The 26,643-nt window shown below is 41.1% G+C and overlaps 1 protein-coding gene across 6 annotated transcripts in view; it reads left to right on the top strand.

The window, feature by feature from the left end:
* Positions 1-26,342, top strand: part of STK32C (serine/threonine kinase 32C) — a 210,020-nt gene extending 183,678 nt beyond the window's left edge. For all 6 annotated transcript variants that reach the window (XM_075843173.1, XM_075843174.1, XM_075843177.1 and 3 more), the window contains 9 exons: positions 4,304-4,477; positions 7,685-7,722; positions 8,770-8,859; positions 9,347-9,450; positions 10,350-10,466; positions 14,864-14,989; positions 17,477-17,608; positions 18,085-18,149; positions 25,396-26,342. In XM_075843173.1, the coding sequence (XP_075699288.1) occupies positions 4,304-4,477; positions 7,685-7,722; positions 8,770-8,859; positions 9,347-9,450; positions 10,350-10,466; positions 14,864-14,989; positions 17,477-17,608; positions 18,085-18,149; positions 25,396-25,549 (1,000 nt within the window). In that variant the 3' untranslated portion in view covers positions 25,550-26,342. The remainder of the gene's footprint in view (positions 1-4,303; positions 4,478-7,684; positions 7,723-8,769; positions 8,860-9,346; positions 9,451-10,349; positions 10,467-14,863; positions 14,990-17,476; positions 17,609-18,084; positions 18,150-25,395) is intronic.
* The last annotated feature ends 301 nt before the right edge of the window (positions 26,343-26,643 follow it).

Below are 26,643 nucleotides of genomic sequence, written 5' to 3'. Positions count from 1 at the left end.
GGTCTCAAACTCTGTCGGGTAAGTGGGCCGCACATAGAAAAAAATGTGAAGTTGACGGGCCGCATTACTTTCAAATTTGATACGATACAAAATTATTGTTAATCAATTAGTTATTTCAAGTACTATAACAATACTACATTACTATTACTGTAACAATACTACATTACTATAATACTACATTACTGTAACAATACTACATTACTATTACTGTAACGATACTACATTACTATTACTGTAACAATACTACATTACTATAATACTACATTACTGTAACAATACTACATTACTATAATAATAGCGTTAGGTTTAAACTTACCCGAAATTTGCGAGTTTACGCCACGTGCTTATTTTAACAATACGGTTTAAAAGTTGCTAAATGCAGTCTGGCTGCTCAGTTGGCAGACACAAGAATGTCAAGATTGGGCAGCCCCTTTTTAGATAGTGCCACAGTGCCCTCTGTAGATAATACCCCAGTGCCCTCTGTAGATAATACCCCAGTGCCCTCTGCAGATAATACCCCAGTGCCCTCTGCAGATAATACCCCAGTGCCCTCTGCAGATATTGCCACAGTGCCATCTGTAGCTACTGCCACAGTGCCCTCTGTAGATAGTGCCACACACTCCCCATAGATAGTGCCACACCTCCCATAGATGGTGAGAGAGTGCCCTCTGTAGATGGTGCCACAGTACACTCTGTAGTTGGTGCCACAGTGCCCTCTGTAGCTATGCCCCCCCCACACACACACACCCCCTATAGATGGCTCCATTGGGTCATCCTCTAGGAGTGGAATCCCCAGCCAGAGCGCTGCTGACGCTCTGACCTCTGACCTGGGATTCCTCTGCTGGAGAAGCCCCTGAAGTCACTGTCCGTATATGGACGGTGACATCAAGGGATCCTCCTGGACCAGACAGTGACTTTGAATTCAGGAGCTCCTCCAGCAGAGGAATCCCCAGCCAGAGCGTTGCCCATGCAACTCCTAGAGGGAGCCCAAATGGAGCGATCTACAGGGATAGGGTGGTGTAGCGCTGTCAACAGGGTGGGATGTGTGGGGTGCTATCTACAGGGGGTGTTGCTCTATCTACAGGGAGCTGTGTAGCCATTGCTCACCTGTCACCAACAATCCAGCAGCGTGGGAAATGGATTGCGCTCTTTCATGACGTAATGATGGAGCACTGACGCGCTCCTCCTTCGGCCTGCCTTCTCCTCTCCCAAGGGAGCTAAGGTGCCCCACGGGCCGCAGACGACGCGGGCTGCGTGTTTGAGACCCTTGATGTAGATTGTGATGTCATTCCAGCACAATGTCATGGTGCCTAAGGGAGTGTGATTGACAGCCACACTCCAGCAGTAATGGCAGTTTAATCCCTTATGCACCATGATAGTTATTGATGGCAATCAAGACAAAGGGAGTCGGCTCTTTGTGTCCTGTGCTGTCAACCCTGGCATTTTCTATCACCGGGACTAACGTTTAATACTGACAGCCCTTAGCCCTATAAGCATAAATTTGGAAGAAGGCTGGATCCCAGCAATATATATCCATCATTCTTCAAAATGTATTCTAATAGGGTATGGATCAAGTGTTACCTAATCCTACCAAGAAATAACCTTATCTTACAAGAATATAAAATGCCATAGCCCTGTACATGTTGCCCTTGGCATCTTCCGTTTTGGGTTCCTTTGGGTCTAAGCAGTTTGCAAAAAGTTTTCTTTCTACTACGTCAAGACAGTAGGTGATAATCCTAAGGTATAGCTTATAATGATTATACAGGACCTAGAGCATCTGTCTAGGTTACGTAAAGGTGAATTATTTTTTTATGACGGTCAGATTTTACATTTAGCCAAATGATTTCCATATTTTTAACTTCTTTTGCTCCATAGCATCCTTACATGGTCCTCTTGTGGTGTGACGTTCTTGATTGTCACATATTTTCTGTAGATATTCTGACTGTTTTTCTTTTATATCATTGAAAGGGTTAAACATGAGTGTGTCATGGCCCAGGCAACTGAGAAGTGACGCATTCAAATAAATCTAATTTTCTGGATTGAATGCCGTACACTTCATCCGACATTGATTAAATGCTGGGAAATACATATTCCATGATCTCTGTCTACTGAAAGAAGCATGACTCGGAGTAACACGGTGCATTAGTCCTGCCATTTACGTGACATAAAACAGGTTTGCAGGCAGAAAACCATTGATATGATTCTTAAATGACAAAATACGCACACAGCTCTGACTATCAATATATATTGCCTGTCACTGATTTGTTGCACATTTACAGTTTTCTTTTTATATTACAACATTATGTTTTATAACGTCTTTTATGATGTTACTTTACACCTGAGAACCAAAAAAGAAATATGTCTTGGGAAATTATAGCAAAAGTATATTGAATCATTTGTCTGTCTAAATATAATAGATTTTATAACCGTCTTAGGCCCCATGCACACGACGGTGGTATTATTTACTGTCCGCAAATACGGTCCGTAGTGCATCCATAATACATCCGGATCTACGGATCCACAAAAAAAAGGGACGATGCAAATGATGTCACCAACATGTCCCAACCCCTTAAATAGGTCACATAATCGCTCAGACGCCATTTTCTTGTGGGATCCCCTGCCGTGGTATAGCAAAGTTTCCGCAATTACGGACGGCTACGGATGCACATCTGTAGCCGTCTGCAATTTTGCATGCACCCATAGACTTCTATGGGCAAGTCAGTGCCGCTATTGCGAACAAGAGAAGGACATGTTCTATATTTTGCAGATAATTTGTTTGGCCGCGGCCTATAGAAATGTATGAGTCCGGAGATTAACCGTAATTACGGATCCATAATTACTGATTAAAAACTACAGTCGTGTGCATTGTGCCTTATACAGTGAAAACTTTTTGGGACGACTACCCAAATTTGCATTGAAATGTGGTCCACTAGGGGGGGTGGTCTTCTCAAAGAAGATGGTCAGTATGCATTGTATATGGTGAAACTGAAATCTGTCACCGGAAATACTGTATGGTCCGGATAAGGCGGTGGTCTTCTCAAAGAGGCGATCTTTTGGAGAAGTTTTTTGTACTAGTATATTCCGTGTGTTGTCTACTTCTGCTGACCTGCAACTTAATATATAATTTTACTGCAATAAGTGTGATTTTACATAGGACTGCTGGTAAACTTACTGCATTATATTAATTCAATGCATAGATTATGTAGCACCAAAGAGGTAAAAGTAAATGTCCATTTGCCTCAGTATTAGTGTGGCTATTACACGATTATTATTTTTTTTCTCTCTGGATGGATTAGTTACTTGTGATTTACAATTATTCTGTCCTTCCTGTAATTGAAATCGTCCTTCCACCTATTTATTCCTGGTGAACTTCTGCTAAAACACAGACCGCAGTCAGAGCTGCAGTATAAAACAAGGTGGATGAATAAAGCAGCAGTCAAAGATTTCAGACTGCCTCAAAAGATTACCTTTAGACAATGCAACCACTGATTTACTCCTAAGGCTACATTCACACGAGCGTGACAGAGTTACGCACGTAAACGTGCGTAAATCTGTCAGTGTCTGTTGCGTTTTGCATCAGTGTGCTTTGCGCGTGGCATATGGTTTTAACGCACTTGCAAGCACTTTTCGTTTTTTTTCAATGTAATTAATGCTCGTCTGAATGAGTCCTTAGGCCTCTTGTAAACAGGACGGAACAGCTGCAGAATTTTCGTCTGGAATTTCCATGCGGAAATTCCTCAGCGTATTGCAGTGTTAGCAAAGTGAATGAGATTTTAAAAAATCAGCAGAAAACCAGTGGGGAAATAGACCTGTGGTGCGGGTTCTCAATCTGTAGCATGTAAAAAACAATTCCTGCTGCGGATTTCCACATGGAAATTCCAGACGGACATTGCCTGTGCGTGGGCCTAATGGTTAGTCTGGGGTTTTTTAGGCCCACAAGAGGATAGGATTCTGAGGTCCCACTCTCCATCTATACAGAACATGTGTACGTCCCCTTTTAGTTGCATTGTAAGTTTCGTTGTTATACACACAACACATATCACCAATAAGGTCTAATAGATTTTTTTGTAAATCAACCCATAAAAAAAAGGGCCTTCGGGACAAATGCTTAGCTTCGAATTTGGCTCCAAGGGGGCGGTCTTCTGCTGGACCTTTGGGAACTATTATTGTGTTTGGGGCCCAATGGTCGATCCACTTCAACCCTCAATTAGGACAACCACTAAATAAAATAACTAGCAATTAGACACTACCAATAACTAGTCAAATACTCTTTATATATCATAACATATTTTATGGTTTTCAGGTATTCCTTCCAAGATGAAGAGGACATGTTTATGGTTGTAGACTTACTCCTGGGCGGAGATCTTCGATATCATCTACAGCAAAATGTCCAGTTTACAGAAGAGACTGTCAAGCTGTATATCTGTGAAATGTCTCTGGCCTTAGATTACCTAAAAAGTCAACATATAATCCACAGGTACAGTATTTAGAAAAGTTGTGTGCATAATGAGCCACATTACAATATTTTTCTTCTTACTGCTAACGCTAGCTCAGACTATATAACTCTTACTTCAATTCACAAGTCACAGCGTATTTGCAAACTGCTGTTTAAAGAGAATATCCCTGTAAGATACAAAAAATATTTCTTGTAAGTCCTTGAATAGTCTTCTAAATTCTCTGCTAAGTTCAGTAAAATTCTCTTCTGCCACAACCTCCAACATGACATCCATCAGGGGTTGTCGATTAGAGTCCTGAATGGCCAAGGCCGGCCATAAGTTGGATGAAGATGTGTGCGGTATTCTGGCGCTCTCCCCCTAGGCTTTGACAAACTGGCACCCTCCCTAATCCAACCTCTCCTTACTGAGGTATCAATGATCCCCAAATGTGGAAAGACCTGACCAAATTGTCAAACTAACAACTCATCTTCCCTATTAATCCTGACGTCAAACTACTGGCAATAATTTTAGCCTCCATACTCAATTGAGACTTGGGAGCCCTCATAGGTAAAGACCAGGTGGGCTTCGTACCCTGTTGCCAAGCAGTCGACAATATCTGATGACTCTCTCCCACCTCATTCATATTTGTAAGACACTAAAGATTTCTACCAAACTTTTATCTCTTGATGTGCAAAAAGCATTTGAGTCCCTGTCCTGGCCCTACCTTTTTACTGTCCTTTCCCATTGGAGATTTCTTACAGAATTTCTTAAATGTGTTTGAGCCCTGTATAGTGTCTCTACAGCCGTTGTCTGTTACCGTAACTACATGTTTGATAAATTTCCTATTGCCCGGGGCACTCGGCAGGACTGCCCTTTAACGCCTCTATTGTTTGCCTTAGCACTCGAATCCCTGGTGGCCAAATCTGTAACAACAGTGTTGAAATTGGCTGGGTCCACCACAAGTTACTCCTATTTGTAGATGATTTTCAGCTTACACTCTCAAATCCTTTGAGAAAACGGGAGCCTTTGAGGGTAGTATATACCGTTCCAAACAATTAAGCTGCTTATTTTTATGATCAATATAGTCTCTTCATTGGCACGGACCAAATGTGCCCCCTCTCCACTTTGTCACTTCTGTATCCCCTTTCCCTTGACTTTTTAGTACTATTGGACCTTTCTCCACAGATCCTCTTTAGTTTGTATAACTATCCCTTGCCCTATTCGGCCAGCCGGGCCTTTTTTTTTTCTTCTTTTACCTTACTATGCTGTGTTATTCTTTTAATTGTGACAATGTTGTGCTTTACTCTAAAACCCCCCAAAAAAAACAGACTATTGTTTAATAAAAAACGAAAATACCTTTTAATATAAGATTCGTGGCAGTGGCAAGCTTTGTGTGCCAGGCAGCTGTTGAGCCACATGCGTCTGCACACGACAGAAAAGCTTAAGGCCAGTTCTGTGAACCATACACGGCCTAATAGAAGGTGAGGGAATACTACATAACTAATCAGATTTGTTATTTAGGACCCAAAAAAAAAAAAGGTGACATCTCTTGTGAGAACATGAATGACTGCCAACATGCTTGTCACGCAGCTTTTAAAAAATAAAATAAAATATATATATATAACATGGCGGAATAGACTTTTTATATATTTGACAGAACAGGATGATTTGGGTATTTATATTTACTTGTATATCATTACTTATTTGTATCTTAGGGATAAATGCCCTTTAAGTCTTTGTGTCATTTTTGCCATTTTTAATCCTGTGTATGTTGTGAATTTCTTTATTATTTCCCCTTCTTTATCATGTATTAGTTTGTTATCCAGTCCTGCAAATATCTGACCCTCCTGCTGCAGAATAGAAAAGCAACACCTTCCAAGCACTCAAATATACAATTCACGCATGTATTTTGTTTATTACTGTCACAAAGGCCAGGCTCACACATACAGCAGCGTTCATACTATCTGGCATAGTCGCACAATTTCTATTTCATGCCATTTTTTTTTAAACCACATTATACCTGGTCCTTGCCATTTGTTTGTCTTCGGGAAAATGCTTTTAAAAACAACAGTCCAATGGAAGCAGTTCTAGGAGAATTGCAAACAACGTGTGCCAAATCTGTCGTAAAATGTACAGTATTAACCTAGTTTTTAGCTTGTTGTATTAGAGGTGATGTTACATCCGATAAAATCAGGTCTAAGAACCAGTCACACCAACACCTTAGCATGTGAACTCAGACGAGTTACCTTTGTTTTATAAAAAATGTCTAAAATAGACATAGAAAATAAACTTTAATGCGACACTCGGGGCAAAAGCTAAATACTTGCTTTTACCCAAAGTACAGGAGGCCAACTCGCCCACAAAGTCTAACCTCTGTGGTCCCCGACAATTGGAAAATTCACAGGTGTCTTCTAGCGTGAGACTTCTGGAGTCTTCCTGCACTTTCATGTGCCAGGCTCTGGTTATGATCTACCCGGGAACCAGTATAGGGAATACGAACAAAGATAATTCTAAATTATTCCCTGATCAGGTTTCCATCCATGATAAGCACTGCCCTTCATCTGAATATGCAGGTAGGGTGCAGGAGCAGCCTGTTGGACAACACCCATGGACACTTTAATCAGCAGGGACCATATAGGTGAGACTTTGTGGGTGGGTGGCACCTCCACTACGGGCAAAACTTGATTTTAAGCTTATGTGCAGTGAAAATAAATGTTGTCCTTTTAATTATAATATTGCAGAATCTTCTGCATTGTGGACGTCATAATGATCCTGAGTGAATCTCCTTAGTTACAGACACATAAAGAACAAGGCTATAAAGAAATGAACTCATTATGATTAGTTGTATGTAAATCGCTGCCTATTAGCGATGTCAATGCTGCTGTGACTTCTTGCTCTGTTAGAGGGAGAGATAGCTGCCTTATTCAGTGTCTTGAGACCGTGCTTTTGATAGTCTACTTTTAAATTTACCAACAATGCAAAGAACAATGATTTTGTATGGGACTGAAGTAGTCCTCCTATATATTATGTTGTGGGCGTTTCTTTTTCTGGGGAAGGGACGCAGCTTTTGTGTTCCAAATTCTTTTAATGTGAACATACTGTGTTGCTCAGGAAAAATCTGGTGAAGAATCTGCAAATTACAATTTCTGATAGTCCATAGAGTTTTAATATAGCATAATATGATTTGAGTCATGGAAAGTATGTAATATGCCGAACAATAAGATAACATTTGTTTTAATATGTTGCAGAGACGTGAAGCCTGACAACATCCTACTTGATGAACAAGGTCAGCAGAAAACACCATTGAGCTGGTTTTGCATACTCTCTTATTACACAGACTTCTTATTACACAAATGAGCAGTATATATTGTTAATTATCTGATATCTATCCTGTCTATCTAATTTTTTGGGGAAAACCGCAAATATAAGTTACCAGGACAGACCCCTTTAAATGATGGCATCTGTAGGATAACCGAATACCACGAAACTAATACCAATAATCCCTTATCATTCACACAGACTTAGTATGTGTACATCTTTTGCGTCCGTGTTCCACCCATAGTACCCGAACCTCTCACGGTTCTACTGAATGAGACGTAGATCACCACAGTGCCTGGGTGTTGCTGCCATAATACGGGTGCTAAAATGTGCACATATTATGGACGCATAAAAGCAGCATAAACTTGTGGTGCAGTTGAACTCGATAAATGTTTCCCCCATGCCGTTGTAATAGGTTGGGGTAAATTCACAAATACATTCAGATTTTCTGCAACCTATTTTTAAACATTTTTGATGCATACGATAGTACAGTATATTTTCAAGGATTGGCAGCTCTATTACCAGTATGTTTTAGTATGGAAATAGAAACAAAATGAGGACGCCATATACACTCTACTCCATCAAAATTATGCTAACAGTCATGGAAGCAGTGGTATCAACTGGGGTATTGTACCTGCATTGCATGAACAAGTCTGAATTCTTATACAGATGGGGTAGTCTTTACTGCATTGGTTGTGTCTATCACCACATGCCACGGATAGGAGGGAAGATATGTTGCAATAAAGAATTTCACTGAATATTCCTTTTGATCTGATCGCATTATTATCTTTAGTCTAGATTTCACATTACTCCATTTCCTTTCATCATACAGAACTTTAGTTGATTCCCTGGCAGTTCTTTCGGTTCACTTTTATTCCTTCTTTATCAGTCAGCATTTCCACAACATTAGTTTGTAACACATTCAAGGGTGTTCTGAATAACTAATTGGGGGTTTGCAGACTGTAACAGTACTTCTTTCTTGGTTGAGAACTCTCTGTTCTGTCCTGATCCCCAGGTCACGCTCATCTCACAGACTTCAATGTAGCAACAATAATTAAAGAAGGCGAAAGAGCGACTGCATTGGCTGGAACCAAGCCATATATGGGTAAGGAGAGTTACATTGTAACCTTTATGCTAATGTATCGTTTCTTTGTGACAGTAAAGCTAACATACCATGTACATAGAAGAGAGGGGGCTCCATAACAAATATCAAACATGGCCCCGCATTAAGGTACTGAGTTTTGCCACCCAGGACAGAAGGGCCTGGTGTTTCTTTCCTCCACAAGTCCTTTCCATGACCCTTGGGTCAATTTCCCACTTCTGAGCATATCCCCTGTTCTCTCTATTAAAGACTATGGGACTTATGGAAAAATCCATAGAAGTTAGAAAGTCACCGCTTTCCATAACTCCTATAGACTGTCTATGGTTAAAATATCCCTTAATATAATTTTTATTTTTATTAATGTATTTTTGAATTATTATTTAACAGGCCTATTTGGGTTGTGTCCGTTGCAAAGTATATATACAATTTTTTTTATAAAATAACATAATTCTATGATTATGGTATAACATAATATTTATCTTTATTTTAGCCCCGGAGATTTTTCAGTCATTTGTCAATGGTGGAACTGGCTACTCATTTGAGGTTGATTGGTGGTCACTAGGGATAATGTCATTTGAGCTACTCAGGGGCTGGGTGAGTAATATTTTATTACTATATGAACATTGAAACCAGTTAGTTACAGTAAAGTTCTGATTGACATCTATAAGTTAAAGTCAATTTCCACCTTTTAGCACCTTGTAGTTTTTAAGTCCAACATTTTGCACAGATTATATTCATAATATATATTTTTCGGGGTTAGACCACTGTTTTTCCGATACAGAGCTCTTAATAATCTGCTTCCTTTCACACAATAGTAAAGTTAAATTATAAAATTCTGGCTACTTACAGCCTCCACTAGAGGGAGCTCAGGAGCTTACTGCATACTATTATTTTATTGAGTTCAATGTAAAGCCAGATACCGTAAGCCTTTAAGCTCCCCCTAGTGGCCACAGAATTTTATAATTTAACTCTAAAGCTGTGCAGTGGATTAGGAGTTCTGTATTAGAATAGCAGAGCTCCTATAAAGATATCTTATTAACTTAATCAGCTAAGAAATTTGGACCTAAATAATGAAAAAAATGTGTTCAAAGGTGGACACTTTTTAAGCAGCTCATAAAATGTTTGCCGCCAATTATTTCTCCCAATCCCCTTGTCTTTGCTGGACATGAATATTCATTGCTATGGAGGAGGAAGGAGAAGCAGTTTTTTTGGTGCTGCTTATCTTGGGGAGGAGGAAGGAGAGGCAGATTTTTTTGTTGCTGCTTATCTTGGGGAGGAGGAAGGGGATTATCTGACAATATCCATCATGCAAAACCTATAGCATCCTACAAAAAAAAATCCTTGGTGGATCCTGGTGGCACCTATACACATTAGATCATTGGCAGATCCAGCAGTAAAGGACTGCTAACATCAGTCTAATGTCTATGGACGGCTTTACATCTATCAGATCCGCTTCTGAGAAACTTTTTTACTTATCTTTTTCTTTTCTTTAGAGGCCGTATGACATCCATTCCAGTAATCCAGTGGAAACTCTTGTCCAGTTATTTAGCACAATTACTGTCCAATACTCATCCGTCTGGTCAAAAGATATGATTGCACTTCTGCGGAAGGTAAATTCACCTTAATTCTGTATTATGTATACGGAAAAGTGTACTTACAACATCCTAGACCCCAGTCTACAATTCTACCTGGGCGCTTCCCTAACCACCACTAACTTCATACAGTATATACTGATTATGTGATATATATAGAATTGTATATGGCCGATATATACACTATAAAATCCAATATATAGTGTGATAACTATGTCTTGTATCTTTACATCATTGTGAAGTTTTCATGATGTCCCACCACATCTCTATATTGTCACCAGTTCAGTAAAGCCCAATTTCCTGATGATGTCAGTGTAATTTGTATCCCAATCCGTTATTTACTTTCCGAGCTATTAGCCATTTTCTTATTATGCTAATTAGGCTATACTAGCCAAAGGGGAGGTAACGCTGAGGTTTCACTGGGGGCGGTGTTTGTGTTGGCTGTATGATGCTGTCCTATCACCGACATACAGCTTCTCCCCTTCACTGCACAGCGAGATCTCCGCTTCTATGACGAGATTCTGTGCTGAGTCATTCATTAATATATCTTTATAGCAGTCTGAGCTCTGTATTTCTAATACAGAGCTCCAAATCGCCTGGATAGCCGTAGCAATAAATGACAAAAATTCTACCACCACTAGGGGGAGCTTACTGCATACTGTTCTGTTATATAGTTCAATGTACAAACCGTATACAGGAAACTCTTAAGCTCCCCCTAGAGGTGGTAGTATTTTATCCTTTACCTCTATGTCTATGCAGTGCATTTGGAGCACTGTATCAGAAAAAAAGAAGCTACTACTGATATAAAGATATATTATGAAATTAATCAGAATGGACTTTTGGACCTATTAAGATTAAAAAACAAAATGAGGTTGAGTGAACATTCACTTTTTCCAAACATCTTGTAGTTTTACATCAAATGAAAGTGTTAGCCATATATTGCACAAACTGGTTAATAAGTTTAATAACAGCTAAACTTGCAAATAAGTTATTATTCATGAATGTTGCTTTCTATAGCATCTCTGAAAATATTTAGAAAAATGTGGACATCTAAACCCAGTGCAGCCTAGGGGTCATTTCAAGGCATATACTACCATTAATAAAGTGTAAACTTCAGGCACTCTTTGAAAATGTAAACTACTGTGAAACTGGGCTCTCTAAAATCTCTAAATAACTAGTTTCACAATATGTGATTGAAGCATGAAATATAGTGTTTTGGCAGCCAGCTGTGACACTGATTTCCGAATTTGCGCACTATGCCGACTTCAAACGGGGTAAAAGCAAAATTCATTCACGCAAGACAGAAAATAATTTGATTCAAAGTTTTAGTTGTAGGAGACCGTTGTAAATAGGATAAAATTTGGGGGAAATTCCGTAAACAAAGCACTAAACCAGTGTATGCCACATGCAAAATAGATGGTTTGTTTTGTGAAATTGCCTTTTTAACGAGTACGATCGGAAAATCACAGTTAATCATCGGCGCCATCTCATGGTGAGATGTGAAATCAGTGAAAGAAAAGTAAACTAGACCATATCTAATTTAGCAGTAGGAGAAAAATTGTCCTTGAAATGACAGAGGATTCTGCTGAGGAATTGGCAAACTATTAATTAAGTCTCTAATAAATTAAAGGGGTTATGTGGGGACCAAAAATTATTAGCAGTGTACTCATTGCAGTAGGTGAGTACACCCGCTAATATACGTTTCGGCCCCCCTGTCGCGCTGATTCTGAGATTTTCATAGCGCTCCTGGGGGACCGGAAGTCTAGTTGCACTGTCTTTGATGACGATTCGACTTTTCATCACGTGATTGTAATTCCACCTGCGCTTGCCACTGTCCAAACATTGTGTTCTGTAAATATTGGCCGTAGGGTGATGTGCTGTCCTTGTGATGTCACATCCATGCAGTCATGTGACACATGCAGATACACTCCGTATGTGACAGTTTAGATGTGATGTCATAAGTGTGGCGTATTACGCTGCAGCCTATGATTACACTAGATGCTGGCAAACAGATAACAACGCTACAATGGAGAGGGTATTAAATGTGGAAACCGAATATAGCCAAAGATCTGATGAACATTTCCATCAGGACTATCCTCACTGCCAGCGGAGCATTGCTGTTGCGAGACAGCAATGCCTATTGTAAATGAATATATCGCTATGAGATTGCGCCACTGATCACAATGATTTTTACGGCAGCACAATTCAGCAAGATTAATGATGAAAGATCATTTTATCGTTAATTGTTTTCCTGCATTTTCATTGGCCAATTATCGTTATGATCGCCCGGAAACGAGCAAATCGTGATGATGTATCTAATACAGCCCTTTAGACATGATATTGTACTTATCCCATAAGTAAACAAACAATTGGATACTAAATAAGTAAACCATAAGAAATCTCAAGAAGCCAACGTTGAGGTTAGACCCATTGTCTTCATGACTTGTAAGGATTAATTAATATTTACTCATAGGAATTTTATGGGAACGTTTTTACAAATCTAGTATTGCCTGGAGTAGCGGCACTTCTTCCACCCCCGTTCTATATACTGGCTTCCATGTGAAGACAAAAGGCTTCCCCCTCATTCACCTTGACATCTGTTTTCACATTGCTTATACGCACGATACAATGCATGAGGGGTGGTGGAACATGATACAATGACTTTAAAAGGTTAGGTGAGATTGGAAAAACATTTCTGCTTTTTCATTATTTTTCATTTTATAGTGACGTTGACTTCTAGGGCGCTGTACATATGAAATACAGAACGTGAGATAAAAATAACAAGTATAATAAACATGAGCTTACTGAGTGAGGGACTGGTACAGAAGGAGAGAAGTCTCTGTCCATAAGGTTTTACGGTCTACGAAGGAAATGGGAAAGACAGTAGGTGAGAGTAGAAGCTGCTTATACCGCCGTGTATAGGTGTCCGGGTTATTGCAGGGTGTAACGTTTTATGGAGAGGAGGGTTCTCGGGTTGCTTTTGAAGGTTTGAATCGTGGGAGAGAGTCTGATGTGTTGGGGTAACACGGAGCAGAGAAGAAGGTCTTGTGAGGACCGGAGATTACATGTGGGGAGAAGGGCAGAGATTTATAAAAGGGACACGTTGTGGACTGACTAGTATTTCATTGTCAACATTTTTAAATGAATTGGCTGGGCAATGGGTAGTCTGGCGGAGAGGCGGGAGAGGTACAAAGGAGTGTTTGATTTTCTGGGCAGTAGATTGAAGGGGTGCAAGAGTGTTAGATGTAAAGCAGCAGGGGTGGATGCGGCAGTAGTCTATGTTGGAGATGGTGAGGGCATGTACAAGAGTTTTTGTTGACTTGAGGTTGAGGAAAGAGCAGATTTGAGAAATGCTTTTAAGGTGAAGGCGGCAAGAGGTGGTAAGGGCTTGGATGTGTGGTCTGAAGGACAGGACTGAACCGAAGGTTATACCAAGGCAGCGGACTGGGAAAAGTGTGGAGCCATTTAATGTGATTGATCATTCTGGTAGGAGGGTTGAATAGAGTGAGGGAAAGTTGATGTATTTAGATTTGTCCATTTTGATTTTTAGGAAGTGGGAGAAGACGAAGAAGATAACTGATAAACGCTCTGTAACCCTGAATAGCAAATACTGTAGGTAACATCGTGGCCGGACATGTAAATTTGAGGGTCATTAGTATAAAAGTTGTACTGAAAGCCATCAGATTTTATGAGTTGTCCTTGGTAAAAAGTATAGAGAAGGGAAGGGGTCCCAGGACAGAGCCTTGAGGGACACCAAAAGAGGGTGAGTGGAGTGGATGGTGTGTGAGACACTAAGGCTACATGCACACGTTGCGGAATTTGGTTCAGAAAATCTGCATCAAAACTGCATGTAAACGCAGGTAAAGTCCGCACCTAATAGTGCATTTTTTTATGCGTTTTTAGGTGCTGTTTTTACATTTTGTTGCAGATTTTTTTTTTTGTCGTTTTTAAATACGCACCGCTGGTCAATTTCCGTGCAGAAAAAATCTGCCACGTGTAGATGTGATTACTTGGGATCTCATTTACTTTGCTGGTACCGTATCACGTTCCAGAATTGGCGCACAAAAATATGCGTGGCAAATCCGTACGTAATATGCACCGTGAGCATTTGGTCTAAATGTTCAGGTGGGGAGGTATGAGAAGATCCAGGGGAGGATCTCGTCGTCTTAGTTTATATATGTCGATGGTATCACATTGTATGGTAAAATGTAAGAAACTCGCGCATTATCACTATCGGGGGCTGAATGATTGCGGTTTTACAAGCAATATTTATCTCTTGACACTTGACTCGATCTAACGTTCCTCGTTTTTTATGTAGTAATAATGGTTGCACAATGTTTTTTTCAGTTTTATTTATATTAGAAGCTCAACATTTCCACAGATTTATTCATTGATTTGACATTTTATACCTTTAGCTGTTGACAGTGAATCCAGAACATCGCTGCTCCTGTCTCCTGGATATTCAGACATCAGCATATTTATCAGATATTGTCTGGGAGGACGTCCTGGAGAAGAAAGTGGAACCAGGTTTTGTTCCAAATGTAAGTAATTTTTTTTGTTTCAATGCTCATAATGGCATAAACAAAGTGACGAAGTATAATTTGTGCCCCCTGTACAGTTGCATAGGGGCCCATTAGACAAAGGGGCCCACCAACACCTTTAATTGTTCCTATCATTTTATTTACTGCAAAAAGATAAAAAATTCTTGCATGAATGACCATTTGTCTGAATGGCCGCCATGTAATACTACTGCCGTATTTAGTGGTCGGTCGCCCCGTAATGGCGGCTATAGATATATATCACTTAAAAAAGCTTATCTTATGACAGCAAGTTATAGCATATCTCTAAGACATGCATTCATGAACTAAACATTCAGGTTTTTAACTCTTGGATGCCCACAGATCCCTAGAATAAAGGGGCCCGCTTTGTCAATAAAGTAGCTACCAGGCCGCATTGGAGCCCTTTATATATTTCTTGCCTTATGTTGACCATGTCTGCCCCTGGGCAAAAAAAAAAGTGTTTTTTTTGTTTTGTTTTTGTTAAGGGTACGTGTACACGACGTGTTTAGGGCGGATACGCTGTGTCAACCTGCGCAGTGTATCCGCCCTGAACACTGCAGGGGACGCCGTCCAAAAAATGACATCACATTGTGGTGCGTTTTTCTGGTGGTATTTCCACTGCGTAATGCAGCACCAGAAAAAAAAAAAAAAAAGTTCGTACTTTCCCCATCCCTTTTCTCTACTAGCAGTCCAGCTTCCTGGGGTGACGTTGCAGGCCATGTGACCGCTGTGGCCTGTGATTGGCTGCAGCGGTCATATGGGATGAAACGTCATCCCAGGAGGCTGGACTGGAGAAGAAGCAGGGAACTCTGGGTAAGTATAACTTTATTTTTTTCTTTCTCATTTGCGATTTTTGCGGTGGAATCGCTGTGATTCCGCCGCAAATGTTGCAACACACCACCATTTTGTTGCAGTTTAAACACCCCATTGAATTCAATGGGATAACCCGCAACAAAAGAGCTGCGATTCCGCAGCATTAATGGACATGATGCGGTTGAAGAAACCGCACCGCAGGTCAATTATGTGAGTTTTTTTCGGTTGCATTTTTCCGCAGTGTGGGGACGAGATTTGTTGAGATCTCACCCACACTGCTGCTACTGTAATACGCTGTGGATTGTCCGCAATGAATCCGTTGCGGAAAATCCACAGTGTTTACGCCGTGTGTGTTCGTACCCTTATGAATCCCAAGTGCATTAAAGTCCTTAGTAACTTCCATTAGATGTAGAAATTGCAGTTCAGATGACAGAACTTTAGTAATAAATTAAATTGAGAACATTTCAACTAATATAGTCCAGTAGACCTTGTACATACACATATAAATGCTCATTGGCACAAATTATAATATAACAATTTGTTATCTGGGATTTGCATAGGACTGCAGGTTTTCATTGAATGTTTTAATTCACTTATAGCAAGTAGAGACAAACGCAAAGTATATCTGGAAGTTGTGTAACTTTTCCCTATGTTTACATACATAAGACACAGAGCAGTAATGTCAGATATGTATAAGATGGCCCATTGAGTGCTTCATTTGTTGGAGTTTATCACTAAAATTGAGGGCTTGATCACAAACAACCTCTTTAATATGGGGGATGTCTCTGAGATCCTCAGAAAATGGCTGATTTTGCTGGGGAAAGCTGTGGCAAGCCAGACGTTTCCCCAGATGAATGCCATCTATGTAATACATGGGTGGCTCTAGTCCACCATAGGGAGAGCTGCTGCCTGTTAGTGGTTCCCTACTATGGTTCAAAAAAGGGGGTTCCGAGCAGGGGGAACCCTGTCTGTTACATCAACATTCCCTAATGGGACTTATGGAGAGGGGTTGCCCCATCATTTAAAGAGAACTTGTCATCTCTCCTGAATATCTATTTTTGCAAATACTTGTATTCCCCATGAAATAACAATTCTGGAACATATTTTCTTACAACTTTGCGTTGTGCCATTCCTCTGTTATTCCTTCTATAAATTTATGAATACATTGACAACAGGGTGTTACCATTCCCCTTGACAAAAGGGGCGTGTCTATACACAGCCTCACTCTGTCAGTACTAATTGGACAGTGACAGTCCGTGTAGGGACACACCCCCAACTGGTAACACCCAGTTATCAATTTATTCATAAATTTCTAGGAGGAATAACAGAGGAACAGCCCAATGCAGAGTTCTACGAAAAGATGCTCCAGAATTGTTATTTCATGGGGAATACAAATATTTACTAAAACACTCATGTCAGGAGAGGTGACCGGTCCTCTTTAAATGGTGGTAGATGAGAGATATTATTAGTTTTATTGGTGGCCATCTTAAAACTAGACAATCGTTGCTGCTAGAGAGATTGCATAAAGTTATTGGGGTTTTCAAATAACAAAATACTTTTATGATCTGTCACTTAAGAAGTCCGTCTAATAAGATCTTGTATAACCTTGTCCACCTGATCTTTAGACTGCTTTTATTAGTATGTTCTTCTCTACAGAAAGGCCGGTTACATTGTGATCCTACATTTGAGCTCGAAGAGATGATCTTAGAATCAAGACCACTCCATAAAAAGAAGAAGAGGCTGGCCAAGAACAAGTCCAGGGATAACAGTAAAGACAGCTCCCAGTCAGTAAGTGCTTCTCAAATTCCATTCTGTGCATGTCCATTAAGGCCGCGTTCACATGTTGCAGTTAAAAACACATAAAACTGCGATTCAACCGCAACGTGTGAACACATCTAATGGATCAACCCACTTTCACCATGTGAGCGTGATTATCTGTTGAGTAATTGTGTAGACGCGGTAGAGGTCTGGTCTGCGGTGGAAATTCACTATTTGACTTGTTTCTTAATCATAGGGTAAATAGTGAAGCTGTAGAGACCTAAGGCTGTTTATACCTGGCTGTAATATGGTCACATTGTAGCGTCCTTTTTATGGCCGTAACCCTCCGCCCCTCCCCCATGCCTCCTGTCTGCCCCCGTGCGGTGACAATACAGATCTAAATATACAAAGGCTTTTACTATCCTAATAATATAATTTTTTTTTCTCCTGTAACATTACATGCATTGGATTGCTTTAGCTACTTGTATATGACTTTCTTTACACAGGACGATTTCCTGCAGGAGTGCCTGGATGCAATTCAACAAGAATTTGTCATTTTCAATCGTGAAAAGTACGTATGATAGCAGCTTTTTAAAAAATTCTATTTCCATTTAAGGCCTTATTCACACACGAGCGTTACATATGTCCGTGTGACGGCTGTTGAAACAACGGCCTTCACACGGACCTATGTAATTCAATGGGGCCGTTCACACGGCCGTTGTTTCAATGGAGCGTGTGAAGGGTCTGTGAAAATAATAGGACATGTCCTATTTTTTTGCGCTTCACGCATCTCTCCATAGACTCTAGTCTATGGGGGATGCGTGATAACACGTCCCGCAGGGTACAGCACGGGCGCACCTTGGACGTGAAAAACTAGTTTTTCACGTCCAAGGTTTGCAACGCTCGTGTGAATCTAGCCTAAGACTGGGATTTTTGCTAGGTGCCGACATGGTAATGGTATCCACATAGTTTGACTTTGCAACAAATTGAAATACATAGAGATAATTCTATGGTGGCGTCCTATTGTGCTTGCAATGCTTCTAGGAGGGAATACCTCCATAAATATATGCCTTTTGATGTCGCGTTTCACAATTTTTTTTCCGTTTGTCTTGAAGAAAAATCTTCATATGTACAGTAGAAGTCTCATTCACCTTTATGGCAGCCCTATAATGTGCAAAATACATACATAATATAGCCATGTGCATAAACCCTAAGGGTATGTTCACATCAGCAGGATTTTGAAGAGAACCCGCACAAAAATCCGCAGATGAAACTACAGATTGGCATGCTGATCCACCGAAGTGGAAAAAGTGCAAAAAAATAAATATTGTAATGAATGTGCTCAGGATAATGTTGGAGTCATTAGGACAAAACATTGAGTGGAGTCCCCCTCACCATTTTTGGAAGAAAGTAAACAATGGATAGCTCACAAAAACTAAGGTTGAAAAAGAATATACACAGCTATAGTAAAAACATTGCAAACAGTAGAACAATCAATATTATGTAATGTATTGTATGTATTTGGAGGGGATTTATCCATAAATTAAGGTTACAGTAGAGGAGCAATGCACAAAGTAATGTCACAGTTCTGGAATGAAGAGCATAATGATGTCACCGCATAAGAAAAAATACATAGTGATGTCACACACAGTGCATAGATAATGCACAAATTGGGTCACTGTGCAGATATGATGCCCTCCGCGATATTTCAGTACAGGAATTTTGTACATAGTTAGGGTATGTTCACACGAGGGCGTCCGTTACGGCTGAAATTACGGGGATGTTTCAGCCTGAAAACATCCCCGTAATTTCAGCCGTACTGGCATGTGCAGGCGCTTGAACGCCGCGTCAATTACGGACGTAATTGGCACTGCTATTCATTGGAGTCAATGAATAACGGCTCCAATTACGGCCAAAGAAGTGACAGGTCACTTCTTTGACGCGGGCGTCTATTTACGCGCCGTCATTTGACAGCGGCGCGTAAATTACGCCTCGTGTGAACAGACAAACGTCTGCCCATTGCTTTCAATGGGCAGATGTTTGTCAGCGCTATCGAGGCGCTATTTTCGGACGTAATTCGGGGCAAAAATGCCCGAATTACGTCCGTAAATAGGCCGTGTGAACATACCCTAAATGTACAGACATTATCAAAGAGATTTAACAGTGCAATTATGAACACCCTCGACACTTTTTCCAACACAAACAATTATTTTTGTATGTGTTTGAAATAGGAGATGTATCCTCCCATTGGCAACTGATTTATTTCACAGAACAGGCGTAATGCACAAAGGGTAATGCACACAGTGATGTCAACAGTATGAGGATAATGTGCACAGTTATGTCATAGCACAGGGATCATGCATATAGTTATATCTATACATATACAGTATGATTTGGAATATGTTTTGTAATATTCATCTAATAAATGGGGGACACCCCTATCCTCTTCTGTATCTGGCTGTAAGACAACTGACTGAAGCAGGAGCCTCCCCCTGTACCCTGTCTGTAGTAGGATGAAAAGTTTGTTATGCCCTGCTCCTCTGCTAAGTTCAGCCCCCCTCCGTTATTCCCCAGCCAAAAATGGAGCAAATCAACAGAGGACTAACCTCTTATCTACTGATTAATTTTATTATTCACTTATAGGTCTTTTGTTCCTATAAATAATTCTTCAAATAAATCATATCTAGTCTTGTAAATGTAAATCTTTTATAGAATTTGGTCAGAAACCATTCATTGTGACAATTTTGCAAAGATTTGAGACATCAGTAAGAGATCAATCCCATTTCTACATCATTACATAAAGTATTATCTGTAGTATGTCTTCCCTGGTTCTGCTATAATGTTTCTCATTTTGCAGATTTAAGATAACACTGCCTTTTAGCAACAACCTCACAGTATGTAGGTAATAAGTATCCGGCATTGCTTGCTATCTTCTTGTTTATAATGGCCTGGTAATACAATAATGTTTCTTAGTAATTTAATCATCGTTTCTGGTACTGGCAAACATGACATGTTAATAACATTATCAGTACAGTGTAGGCTTGCTGCAGTAATTAGGTTGCTAGAATGTAAACCTGCTCACATGTAGCGATGGTATGTACCAGATTATACTATAAATTATAAAATACACTATAGTAGTTGCAGAGCAGTTGGTATATCTTGGTTTTAAAGTACAATGTAGAGTGGAGCCACTTATATACTATATACTATATACTATAGTATATACTATATTAAAAGAAAGGTTCAACATTTGCTACCATTTATTTTATAGCTAAATTGCACCCAAGATAAAATGGCAAACTGTCTTGATTAAAAAATATCTTGCTCTGCAGCTCCTATATAGATCTACGTGTCTCTATTGCTACATAGAGTATGTATGTGTTAACATACATACATACATACATTAAGTTAGCAATAAGTAGAGGATAGATTGGAAAAAAGTGTGCCTGCAGGATCAGACTACACAGGGTTTGTAGTCTGTAACCATGGAGACACATAGGTTGGATAGAAGCCGAAGTACACAAAGTGATAGGAAATCTAAAATCAATACTATATGCAAAGCTGCAATAAAGAAAGATTTCAAAGGTGGACATACCCTTTAGGCTGGGTTCACACGTGGCGGAATTTCACTTAAATTCCGCTGCGGACACTCCGCAGCGTTAATCCGCAGCGGAGCCGTTTGTCCATTGACTTTCACTTTAATTTAGCAGTGTTCGTTTAGACGATGCGTAAAATTCCGCTGCGGAGCATAGGCTGCGGAGCGGAATTTGGTGTCCGCAGCATGCTCTGTCTGTTGCGGAGCAGTGGCGGACTCATGGCGGAATTTCTCCATTGACTTCAGTGGAGATTCTAATTTCTGCAATGAAGTCCGCAGCTGTCATGCACATGTTATGTGTGCTGCGGATGCGTCTTGCTTTTTTAACTTGACATTTCTTCATTCTGGCTGGACCTATGTATTTCTAGGTCTACAGCCAGACTGAGGAAGTCAATGGGGCTCCCGTAATGACGGGAGCGTTGCTAGGAGACGTCTGTAAATAGTCACTGTCCAGGGTGCTGAAAGAGTTAAGCGATCGGCAGTAACTGTTTCTGCACCCGGGACAGTGACTACCGATCACAATATAGAGCAACCTGTCAAAAAAATATAAGTTCATACTTACCGAGAACTCCCTGCTTCTGTCTCCAGTCCGGCCTCCCAGGATGACGTTTCAGTCTAAGTGACGGCTGCAGCCAATCACAGGCCAAGCACAGGCTGCAGCGGTCACATGGACTGGCGCGTCATCCAGGGAGGTCGGGCTGGATGCCGAAAGAGGGACGCGTCACCAAGACAACGGCCGGTAAGTATGAAATTCGTTTACTTTCGCTAGGGAAAGTGCTGTCCCTTCTCTCCATCCTGCACTGATAGGGAGAAGGGAAGCACTTTTACCGCAGTCCGCAGCAGCTAGTCCGCATCAATTTTCTGCACATTTTGTGCAGATCCGCAGCAGAATCTGCAACGCAGATTCTGTGCGGCATTGATGCGGACAGTTGCGGAGGAAATCTGCCACGTGTGGCCATGCCCTTAAAGTGGTGTGCTTATCTAAGAGATTTATGGCATATTCTTGGGATATGCCTTAAAGGTTTGATAGATGTGGATTCCAGCTCTCGAACCTGCACTTATTTACTGAACAGAAGTCACCCGATCCCTGTCCCGCCTAGTGAGGTGACTGCCAGCCGCTGCATCCAGGGAATGAATGGAGAGGCGTGACCATCTCTCCATTGTTTCTCCACCTGGATGCGGTGGCCGCCTCACTGCAGCATGGGGCTGGTTGACCCCGGTTCCGGTTATATATGCAGTTCCCAGAGCTTGGATCTGCATCTATCAGACTTAAATGTCTCCGATGGAAGACCCCTTTAAGTAATTGTTTTATTAGAAATTGCCTAATATAATATTATTATTGGAATCCCTGCCACTCACACAGGCTGTCACAAAGTGTTAACAGATATTATAGCCACTGTCAGTTTTCCATTCACAGAATACAGGCTGCTATAACCAGCGCCCTTCTATTCTAATGATGGCGCAAACCTAGAATGTGACAGGGTTATTACCAGAATCACTCCTACTTGTTTAAAGAAGAACTCCAATCATAACATTGTGTTAGGAACTTGCAAATTCCTAATAAAATTGTCAAAGCTGCCGACCCTAAAGCTTTGTTTTAATAATGTCCTAATCATTTCATAATTTCATGTTTGCCATTTTTATCGACATATGGGGTATCCTCATTTAATATGGGGTTGGGTGGATCCTCCATATTGCCATGTATTTGGACAGAGTCTGAAAAATGTGAAGATTTTTACCACTGGTCTTCAATGCAGAATACTTGGTGCTTGGAGCAACCTTTCTGGTTGCCCGTTGACACTGACAAGTCCCAGACATTTTTAGGCAAGGCAAAGGTGACAGACTGTGTAGCCAGCTTGAGTTCAAGGACAAGATACAAGCTACAGAGTCACAAGTGAAAATTTGCACACAATTGTAGATGCCCACAGCACTGAGAACTCATAGTAGTCATATTGCCATCCATCTGTCCCAGTGGCGTACCTATAGGGGTCACAGTTGCGACCGGGCCCCTAAGCCGTTGCCATACAGCGTACTGATTAAATAAATTTTCTGTGCCGTGAAGCCGGCACTTCCTGGTTACGGTCACATAGTACACTTAGTGTACCATATGACCGTGACGTCACGTGAGGGGCGTTCCGGCCAGCGTGGAAGAGCCGGTGCGGAGATGTCCAGGTGAGTTGCAGAGTCTGTATTGTGTTGTCTTGTGCTGTCTGTTTTTGCGGTGGAGAGAGGAGAGGGGGGGGGTGTTAAATTGCAGCCCCCCACCTCTCTTCACAACAAACTGCACAATACAAATACAACACAATACATTACAAACTGTGGGTTGTGACCCCCTGGGGGGTCGTGTGAAGACCTCAGGGGGGTCGCGAGTCACTCACCGGTTCCCAGGTCCGGAACCAGGTCCCTGTTCCAGTCAATGCTGGAGCAAGGAACTGATTGCTCCTGGCTCCAGAATTCACTACGCCCTGAGCGGCTCGACGCAGGCACGATGTAGTGATGACATGGCGCATGTCTGTGCCGAGTCAGTCATAGCACAGACTGGAGGGAAAGATCCTCCATCCGGCGTGGGAAAGGGTATAGGTAAGTAAATATGTTATTTTTCTATCATGCACATATGGGGGCATTATACTGTATGAAGGGCTGATATGGCGGGGGGTATTATACTGTATAGGGGGCTGATATGGCATTGGGGGCCGATAAGGTGGGGGGCATTATACTGCATGGGGGGCTGATATGGGGGAATTATACTGTATGGGGGGCTGAGATGGAGGGGCATTATACTGTATGGGGAACTGATATGGAGGGGCATTATACTGTATAGGGGCTGATATCGGGTGGCATACTGTATGGGGAGCTGACATGGGGGGGGCATTATACTGTATAGGGGCTGATATGGGGTGGCATACTGTATGGGGAGCTGATATGGGGGGCATTATAGTGTATGGGGAGCTGATATGGAGGGGCATTATACTGTATGGGGGGCATTATACTGTATAGGGGCTGATATCGGGTGGCATACTGTATGGGGAACTGATATGGGGGGCATTATACTGTATGGGGAACTGATATGGGGGGCATTATACTGTATGGGGAGCTGATATGGGGGGCATTATACTGTATTGGGAGGTCATATGGGGGGCATTATACTGTATGGGGAGCTGATATGGAGGGACATTATACTGTATTGGGAGGTCATATGGGGGGCATTATACTGTATGGGGAGCTGATATGGAGGGACATTATACTGTATTGGGAGGTCATATGGGGGCATTATACTGTATAGGGGCTGATATGAGATGGCATTATACTGTATGGGGAGCTAATATGGGGGCATTATAATGTATAGGGAGCTTATATGGGGGGCATTCTAGTGTATGGGGAGCTGATCTGGGGGGGGCATTATACTGTATGGGGAGCTAATATGGGGGCATTATAATGTATAGGGAGCTGATAGGGGGGCGTTATACAGTATGGGGCAGTTATAGAGGGACATTATACTGTATGGGGCAGTTATGTGGGCATTATGCTGTGTAGGGGCATTATACTATGGGGGCTGTTGGGCAAGGTGGCTGGGCATTGGTGTGCGCAGGGGTCCGGTGATGGTGGTGTTGGGGAGGCCCAAGCTGAATTCTTGCACCCGGGCCCATGAGCCTTTAGCTGCGCCCCTGATCTGTCCCCTACTTATTGTTAACGTACAAAATATCTAGCAAGAAGCACGGGACAGATTTAGGTATGACTGCAGAACCAGACTACACAGGTTTTTTTTTAGTAGTCTATTACCATGGAGACACACAGTTCTACATAAAAGCTGTAGACACAAAAAAAGATTTTCAATTTTTGAATTTAGCCTTTTGGCAAAGTCGTTTCATTTTTCACTTTAAAATAATTTGGAACAATAAAATAAACTTGGTTGCAAAGGTGGACCTTCCCTTTAAATCATCATGACTACAAATCTTCGATTTGTGACTCCTTTAACGTGTCTCCTGTCCTACAACACATGCTGGTGACACTGACTTTGATTCTGTACCTGTCACCTTTGGAAACAAAGATGGACCTTCCCAATATGTTGTATTATTACCAGTAACTTCAGATAATGCACGGGACGTTGAAGATCTTCTATAGACCAGAATCCTCACTTCTCTTTTTCTTGTGTTCTTCTGCTCACCATTCCAACATTATACATTTAATTACCACGCGGTACTGATCGTTACCATTTTTTCAGGCTAAAGAAGACTCCAGAAATGGGAGATCGGATGCGCTCGGACTCAACAGACGAGGCAGAGGCACCAGTGCAGGCGGACGCAGAGAATGAAGCAGAAAATTCCACTCTCAGCATGTGTGTCTCTGTTTGCTCTTCTACCGGCAGCATCAACTAGCTGTCCGCCGCCTGGGAACATGATCCTGAGGCTTCAGAGGTCAGAGATGTCATTCTCAGGTTGCATAAATGAAGACTTAATGAAACGGAAATCCACTGAGCAGTGAAACGTTGCTGCAACAAAATATCAAAATACAAGGTGCACTTAGCTCTGTTTTCTTTATAATGCGATTCCTCGATGCTTCTATCATTCTGAACTCTTTCTATAGATCAGTTGTGGATTTTTACAGGGATATCATGGCAACATGATAGGATGGAGGTTCTCAGAAAATCGTATCTGGTTACATTATAACTGAAGATGCCTTCTTACTACATCAAGCTGTTAATGTTTTTTCTAGTCACTGCACCGGTGTCGGGGTATCTTGTAAAAGAGCGTGCACCGGTGTAATATAACATCCGACCATCTTGGTAGTGGCATAGGATGTGTTTGATAAGGAATCGAATGGACGTAGCTATTAGCTGGGGCAGCCATTCATAAAGGACAACTCATGAGTCGGCAGGATTGCCTAGGAATTATGGCTGTCACTGTTTTGCTCAGTAAAGCATGCCATTCTGAGGTTTGCATCTACCTAACTATGTAAGAAGTTTATACAAACAGGTAATGTACCCTCCACCCAAATTTAAGTTCTTATTAACCCTTCTGGAGACTATGTATAGACAGTGGGTGTTTCATACATTTCATTAGTCCATCCCTAGCACCATTTTTTTTTTCTTGGCTTGTATATTCTGGGGAGATATTATTGAACTACACAACATTTTTAATTAAAATATTGAATAAAGTATTGGAAATTATATTTCTGCTTCTCATGGTGTGAATTTCATGGATCATTCGATTGTTATTGGCAACGGATAGTTTTTCTTCGTTCTTTGGGTGAATATCTACTACCAGCGTTATAGACATTGAGCACAAAAATATAAACACAATATTAATACTTTTAAGAGTATTTCTAGAAAAACTCAGTAAAATGCTGCCATCTAGTGGCTGAAACATATATTTCACTTTACTGCACAATTCATATTTTTTTTATTAAGTATTTATTTTAAAGCGCCGTTAATTCCAGGTCGATATACATATGAAAAAAAAAAAAGGTTTAA

Source organism: Rhinoderma darwinii, chromosome 11 (assembly GCF_050947455.1).
Source record: "Rhinoderma darwinii isolate aRhiDar2 chromosome 11, aRhiDar2.hap1, whole genome shotgun sequence".
NCBI classification, from domain to species: Eukaryota; Metazoa; Chordata; class Amphibia; order Anura; family Rhinodermatidae; genus Rhinoderma; species Rhinoderma darwinii.
Note: the sequence above shows the minus strand (reverse complement) of the source record. Positions and strands in the feature narration are given on the sequence as shown.